Here is an 8,557-nt window from a genome sequence, read left to right on the forward strand (position 1 = left end):
TTGAAATTAAATATGTCTTTATTGAACTTTCTTATAATAATTACATTTCTTTTACATGCTAAGTTGTATGGCTTAATGCTCTTCATCTTTGTTGTACTTTTCGTTTTATTATTAACTGTTCACATTCATTTATTTACTTCAAATTGTTTTACATTTTTGCATTGAATCGAATACATTTGAGTAAAAATAAAAAAAAATCACTTTAACAACTAATCCTAACTTAAAACTAAAAAAATATATTCATTGAAATGTTCAAAATCACTAGAACGAGTAAACTACGAACTGTATTTTAAGATGAATGCTCCAAGCGTTCTTACTTGTTCCGCACGAGTTTTGCACCCCCGCAGAGTTGTTGTCATCTCGATGAAAATGTTCAGAAGTTCTTGTGGTGAAAACAGGTCACTACTGCCTTCATCCGTTGATGCTGGTTGGTTTTCCCTCGGTTGCTGACTGAAGCCAGGAGGTGTTGTATTCTCTGCAACTTTTTGCCGCTGATTCAACGGCAATGGCTGCAGATTTGGAACCACTCGAGTAGATCCTGCTCCTGGTGACGCCAAAGCAGGAAAATCCACGTCCGTGAAAGTTGGTGGTGTTTTGCGACGATTTGGTTGGTGCCTCGTCGTCGCTTGCTGCCGAATTTTTACAAACTTAGCTCGTTTTGGGCAGCTTCGATTCTTGGTCGAATGGTCGCCGCCGCAATTGAAGCATTTCGCTTCGATGTTCTCGCTGATTGTTTCGCAAGCTTGAGTTTTGTGCTCACCTCCGCAGGTTGCACAACAACTCTTGATGAAACAGTTCCTTCCACCATGTCCAAACTGCAAGCAGTTCGAACATTGCGTCACGTCACGGTGCACTGGACGATAACGTTCCCAAGTCACGATGATGTTGAAAATTGCCCGAACTGCTTTCAGCTCAGACGGCGTTGTCGATCCTTTCTCGAGATGAACCAGGTACAGTTGATCACGATACTTGATGTCCTTGTTGTGTCTCGTCATCTTGAAGACTTCGATCACGTTCAACTTAAGAGTTTTAAGCTCTTCTTTCAGCACACTCACATCCATGTCGTACAGGCCTCGGAGGACCTGTTTCATGGGGCGTTTACCTGGATCGTCATGGCTGTAGTATTCAATCTTTGTGTTGTTCAGGAAATCCCGAACGTAGTTGTAATCCTTTCTGGTAGGTAGCAGAATTTTGAGTCCATCAGCACACAAGCGAATGCAAGCTCGTAAAGCACCAGATTTGATAAACCCGGTCAGTCACTTTCGCACCGAATCCGAAGACGATGTTTTCACAAAAATGGGTGGCAACTTTTCCCGTCGTTCAAATTCTTCCTTCTCGCTCACGTCCACAGGGAGGGTAGCGAACTTGTTTCCAGACAATTTTTGAGCGTCCTTGCTCAAACTGCCTGGCTTTGCAGGTAGCGCTTCGGAATTCTTTAGCTTTTTCAAATCTGCCGATCCTGCTGGTGAGGACCACCTCTTTTTCTTGCTGTGAGCATTTTTGCACTTTTTAGCACTTTTCAGGAGCTTATATTGAGGAGTACCTCACTGATTGGTGGTCCACAAAGGAATGACTTAACCGAAGGTTCAGATTGAGCGATACAGTATGTAAAAAAAGTATTTACACCCCTCGGGCACTATGCACATTTTGTGATGAAACATGTAAACAATTTAATGTTGACATAAACCTAGTACTAAGTTCTGTTCAGAAACTCATGCTGAACATTTTGCTGCAAAAAGCTCATGAAAAGATGTTTTCTATAAAAAGTTATATAACAAATACTAATACAAAAATAAATAAGGTGCAAAAAAAGTTTGTACACCTTTCGAAAAATTAACATAAATAAAGTTATTTGTTGACAAATCACCATAAATCCAGTCTCCCAACTCCAAATAGGCATCCTTGACTGATTAAAAATATAATTTGGATTGAATATAAAGTTTACTAATTACTTAGTATAAAAGTTTACATAACTCTTGAAATTCTATATAAAACTTATCTAAACTAAATTTTGCAAACTTTAAATTTAACTAAATGTCAATATATTACCATAGAATTGATAAATAAACATTCTGGAGTGGGTATAACACCGTTCTGGGGGTCTTTGTATCGCTAGAATAGATTTTTCGTTGGAATTTCGTACCAACCCGGAATTACGTCGTCGGAAAATCCGCCGGCATCCGAACCGGTCCACAATTCACAAGTTAACCTATGTGGCATCGGAAAGGGCATAAAATTTCCGATCTTTTGATACCCATACATCTAGGTTTTCTATAAAACCCACGTTTTTAAATACCTGGGCAAAAAGTAAGTTTGATCCACGAGAACAAAAATTACGAAATTCCATACATTTTTGGCAGGTTGCTCAAACGAAACCATAACAACGTTTTTGCCTAGGTGTTTAAAAACGTGGGTTTTATAGAAAACCTAGATGTCTGGGTATCAAAAGATCGGAAATTTTATGTCCTTTTAGATGCCACATAGGTTGACTTGTTAATTGTGGACCGGTTCGGATGCCGGCGGATTTTCCGACGACGTAATTCCGGGTTGGTACGAAATTTCAACGAAAAATCTATTCTAGCGATACAAAGACCCCCAGAACGGTGTTATACCCACTCCAGAATGTTTATTTATCAATTCTATGGTAATATATTGACATTTAGTTAAATTTAAAGTTTGCAAAATTAAGTTTAGATATGTTTTATATAGAATTTCAAGAGTTATGTAAACTTTTATACTAAGTAATTAGTAAACTTTATATTCAATCCAAATTATATTTTTAATCAGTCAATGATGCCTATTTGGAGTTGGGAGACTGGATTTATGGTGATTTGTCAACAAATAACTTTATTTATGTTAATTTTTCGAAAGGTGTACAAACTTTTTTTGCACCTTATTTATTTTTGTATTAGTATTTGTTATATAACTTTTTATAGAAAACATCTTTTCATGAGCTTTTTGCAGCAAAATGTTCGGCATGAGTTTTTGAACAAAACGTAGTACTAGGTTTATGTCAACATTAAATTGTTTACATGTTTAATCACAAAATGTGCATAGTGCCCGAGGGGTGTAAATACTTTTTTTACATACTGTATAAGCAATTTCTTCCTACAGAAAACCGTAAATGGGTTTGGTTATTTTTTTTTTTTTCTTATTTGGCATTGTTTTTGTGCTAGCTTCTTCACACGGAGAAAAAAGAGTTCAAAAAATCGTGTACAAGCGTTCATGAACATGAAAACTACGAACAAAGTGTTCAAACGCCATGGTTCGTGGTTCCCATTTTCATGAACGGTTGTTCACGATTTTGGGAACTCTTTTTTCTCCTTGTATGATAAGCCTTTTTGCAAAATTGTTTATTGATACAAGCACATTAGATACAGTAAAAAGTGATATAAAACAGATTGATTTTGTCAATAAAAACATGTCTGGAGTTTTTTTTGAAAAGGACCAATAAACCAAATTTTCAGTTTTTGCTTTTTGGGTGTTTTTTAATACCTCTGACTCAAGGCGGTTTTAAAAACACCCAAAAAGCAAAAACTGAAAATTTGGTTTATTGGACCTTTTAAAAAAAACTCCAGATGTTTTCATACAAACAGATCTTCGTCTGCTAATATTCGCAATTCGCAATTTTCAGTGTAAGAACGGGCCTTGTCCGATCTTATGCACTAGATTCCCGACGAACACGCACTGCCCTTACACCTACATCTCACCCTTGCTCTGAGTCAGTACGAGCAGCACGCTAGAACACGCTTTGAGTGTTCGTGCCAGGCATGCACACCTTCTTTTGTTATTTACTGTGTTTAGTTTTCTCCTGAAATCTTTCCTAGTGTTGAGTCGTGTTTATATGTTGCTATTTCTTTTGTCGCGGTGTTTTGTTACAATTTTTGGTCCTAAGCATTTTATAAAACTTTTTCAAAAGTAAAATAGTAATATTTGTGTTAATCCTTTAACCATTCCATAAATTGAGTATGGGCTCAAACATCATTTGTTTGAAAAAAGGGTTAAGATTGAAAACAATAGACAGTAAAAGAGAATATAGAGCAATAGCTCAAATCAGGAATTTTTCTGATACTTTTGTACCCGACCCTCTCCGATTTCAATGAAACTTTGTAGACATGTTATCCTAGGCCTATATAAGCCATTTTTGTGTATATATAGCCAATAGTACTTGAAAATAACATTTGAGAAGGGCGTAAGGTATTCAAATATTTTGGTATTTTGTAATTTAAAAATTACTGTATCTCAAAGCCGTTGCGTCGTATCCAAAAGTGGTCAAAGACAAACTTGTAGGAAATTGGACGGGCTTTCTGAAAAAAATACACTGAAACAAAAATACACGCCACATCTATGAGATTTTTTGATTTTTAAGTCTAAAACTTAAATTTGAAGGTGATGTTAGGATTTTTTTTTTCGTTCAAATTTTTTCTCTCCTAAAAAAATCATTTACTAAAACTGTTTTTTTGAAAAGTGGTCTAAACGTCAAAATTTTTAAAAACCGGTAGTGGGAATCGATTTCCCAGGTAATTTTACATAAAAGTCTCCATATTGACCATTGTCCTATGTCCAATCCTTGGGAAGATACAGCGGTTTTAAAAATAAAAATGTTGAAAAAACGGGAAAAAAGGCAAATATATGGGAAATTGGACGAGCTTTCCGGTAAAAATATTTACGAGACTGAAAAGCCAAGTCTGTCATATAGAAAATGCCAAAAACCACAAAAAATCCCGTTTTTTCAACATTTTTATTTTTAAAACCACTGTATCTTCCCAAGGATTGGACATAGGACAATGGTCAATATGGAGACTTTTATGTAAAATTACCTGGGAAATCGATTCCCACTACCGGTTTTTAAAAATTTTGACGTTTAGACCACTTTTCAAAAAACAGTTTTAGTAAATGATTTTTGTATTTTTTTAGGAGAGACATACCATCCTGCATTTTTCGTCAGTCTTTTGGTAACATCTTAGGGTATTTCCTCAAAAATTTTGAGCGAAAAAAAGTCGTGACATCACCATCAAATTTAACTTTTAAACTTAAAAATTGAAAAATGACATAAAAGTGGCGTGTATTTTTGTTTCAGTGTATTTTTATCAGAAAGCCCGTCCAATTTCCTACAAGTTTGTGTTTGACCACTTTGTGGTACGATGCAACGGCTTCGAGATACAGTAATTTTAAAATTGCAAAATACTAAAATATTTAAATACCTTACGCCATTCTCAAATGTTATTCTCGAGTACTATTGGCTCCATATGCACAAAAATGACTTATATAGGCCTAGGATAACATGTCTACAAAGTTTCATTGAAATCGGAGAGGGTCGGGTACAAAAGTACCAAAAAAAATCCTGATTTGAGCTGGAATTGCTCTATATTTTATAAAAAATCAAAAATCAATAGTAAGAGAAAGATAGTAATTATGAAGTAGTAAACAGAAGCCGCGTTAGAAAATCAGTGAAACAAAATAAACAGAAGATAGGTGGTAGCTGAGAATGAAGAGAAGAGAAACCCCGTTGTGCGATGTTTCAGGTACATCCACAGCAGTTGACTCAGCATACTGCGAAACAAAACAATACCGTCTACAATCACAAATTACTTCACTTCCCACATTGTCGCGCCCCTTTCTTCTAGCCGTCTCAACTCTGACCCTCGCTGGTCAAAGGTTTAAATAGATTTTCGTCTGCAATTAAAGGAAAAACAGGTTTTTGTTTCGATTCCAAGTTGTGTGTAAAAACTATTTTTTTATAAGTGGTTTTTTCACGCAAATAAAGGAGCGGCCGTGGCTTACTGGTTACGGTGTTCGCTTGGTAAGCGAATGGTCCTAGGTTCGATTGAGAAAGTATAGGAAATATAAATCTTGAAACTCTGAACATGAACGAAAAATCAAAGTCGCTCGAGTCGGGGTTCGATCACCCGTCCTTTGGATTGGTAAGCAAAAATGCTAACCACTATGCCTTCGCGACTTGGTGAGCTATGACTGGAATAAGGAATACTGTTACTACTATATAACTATATACGCGCTGGGTCCTTGTCCATTTGACAAGGGTTCGGAAGTTCTAAATAACGTTTGAATCCGATTGGTCCGAACGTTCTTCAGGGCGGGGCTTGTCGATAAAGCTGAAGTACCTCGCGCTCGGCTAGCCAGCGTAGAAATGGGTCATCGAAGCTCGGCAGAGCTAACACCTTCCAAATGCCTATGCGAGTTATTTGCATGTATAGAATGTAGATCTAAAAATACATGGAAACAACTCAATTTGTAAGAAGCGACCGCGTGGTCCCGTTTGGTTGGTTGCACCCACACACACACACACACACACACCCCCCCCCCACACACACACACACACACACACACACACACACACACACACACACACACACACACACACACACACACACACACACACACACACACACACACACACACACACACACACACACACACACACACACACACACACACACACACACACACACACACACACACACACACATTAAAAATATCAATTTTTAACATTAATTTGCAAAATTTTAAGTGCTTCAAAAGCCCTTTCAAATGCAGTCAAAACATAAAGATTTCATCAAGTTGTACGAATGGATCTTGGACCTCAAACTAACTTGTTAGTAAAACAATCTAGATCTGTCCGCTTACTTCATAGGGACACACTTGAGTAAGAAATTTGAAAACAAGGCATGTAAAACAATTATCCTCCTATTATAGCTCTGATTTTCCGGTTTCCTTCGTCTTGGTCAGAACTCGCAATTATTGTGTGAAATTACATGTTTAAAATTCAGAATAGCTTTTGTACAGCAGGTATTTACGGCAAAAATGAACTGCCTAATCTGGCATATTTTCAATGCAATTAAAATCAAAATTATTACAAAATATTGTAATCACTATACAATTTTAAGAGATTTCCCAAGCCGACGAAAAAAAAAACCAAGAAATGGAACGAAAACATTTGTTTTATTGATTAACTTTATGCTATAATAAAAAATGAAGGTTTTCGAAAGGCCTAGTTAAGCTTCTTTAAAAAATAGTTTTATGAAATGAGCTATAAATTTTGCTTCTTTACTGTGCTCCGTTATTTTTATTATTATTTAACTGTTTCATGTAACCAAATAATACTTCTTATGATTGAAAAAAAAATGCAGATAAAATAACAACATACAAACAGCTTTTACATACCTGCCATCATGTACGAGTTGTTGAAGAAGAAAACTCCAACCACAAAAAGGATAACTACTCCCATGGCAAAGCTCCTGGCCCGCGTTACGTTTCGACAGAACGAGTGCACCATCTTCACCAGCATTCCAGCACTGGGCCGGACCAACCTCTGACCAGTAGTCGTGGCCAGGCCCCCCTTAAATCGAACCCTTCTTCAAATCAACACTCCAAAATAGACCTCCAATTAAGGGCTGCCCCAAAAAAAGGTCAATGCATTGCTTCTTTTGGCCTTCGACACACAAATCACAGCACCGTGACCATCTTTGTTGTCTGTGTCCAGATTGTCACGCACCCAACCCCCGTTTCGCCGTCTCCCCCTAAAAAAGGGCTTCACGGAACTGCGGCCTCTTTTCGCGTTCCAAAGCAAGTTATTGGCACCTCATCAAGTTTAATTGTGGCGATTATTTTTATCTTTTCGACCCAGACTGCTGCTGCTGCTGCTGGCCTCGGTCAGCCGCCAGAGGGCATCTTCCTGCTCTGCAGTTTTGATCTGCGGGTTTTTCCTTTGATTTCCCTTCGAGACCACCCCAGCCAAATTGGACTTTGTGACCTGGGCTTCAATTTCGCGAATTGTACACTATTCTTTTGTTGCTGACCGCGACTAATTAAATCCACTCGGCCTGGTGGTGGCCACCGCGTTGTATAACTATGTATAGCAGCAGCAACACACTTTCAACATCGAAATTTTAGCTTCATATTCTGGTTTTAGAGCAACACACTCTCCTTCAGCAGTAGCACCAACAACTTTTGAATTAAATTTTTCTGTTTCGACTCGGGCCCAAAACCAAAACACAACAGTCGAATTTTTCTTCACTGTTTTGCACACCGCACCAAACACAATAATCTTATGCTCTATGCTGCTGCGTTTTATGCTGTGACCACACCGTCACCACCACCCCCTCCGGGACCGCGACCCAAACGCGATTCGAACGAATGGAAATGTTTTTTTTGGACTCCGATTTGCTGCGATGAATGATTGCCAGTGTTGAATGGACGACGGCGACTGACGCGAAAAATACATTCGGGTTTTGATTTGCCTTCTGTGCGCTGTCTGTCTGTCACAAACTTCAGAACGGAGCAGCTGTCAGTTGATGGATGATAAAGGGGGATCGGTTATTATTTGGCATAAAAGGGGTTTGCAAATAGCGTTTAATAAAATTAAAAATGATTGAAATATTCAAAAAATCGAAAACTGAAATAAAAAAATTAAGAGTTTTTGCCTTCCTCACGTTATTGAGGAAAGGCTATAAAATCACTCGAAAAATGAACTTCTCAATTAGACCTCTTAGACCCACCTTCATGTATACCTATCGACTCAGAATCAAATTCTGAGCAA

At 37.7% G+C, this 8,557-nt stretch overlaps 1 protein-coding gene across 1 annotated transcript in view; it reads right to left on the minus strand.

The window, feature by feature from the left end:
- LOC120422954 (galactosylgalactosylxylosylprotein 3-beta-glucuronosyltransferase S) overlaps positions 1–8,224 on the minus strand; it is a 29,181-nt gene extending 20,957 nt beyond the window's left edge. The window contains exon 1 of the mRNA XM_039586543.2: positions 7,183–8,224. Within this exon, the coding sequence (XP_039442477.1) occupies positions 7,183–7,306 (124 nt within the window). The 5' untranslated portion in view covers positions 7,307–8,224. The remainder of the gene's footprint in view (positions 1–7,182) is intronic.
- Between the last annotated feature and the right edge of the window lie 333 nt (positions 8,225–8,557).

The sequence above is a fragment of the Culex pipiens genome, chromosome 2, assembly GCF_016801865.2.
Source record: "Culex pipiens pallens isolate TS chromosome 2, TS_CPP_V2, whole genome shotgun sequence".
Classification (NCBI taxonomy): Eukaryota; Metazoa; Arthropoda; class Insecta; order Diptera; family Culicidae; genus Culex; species Culex pipiens.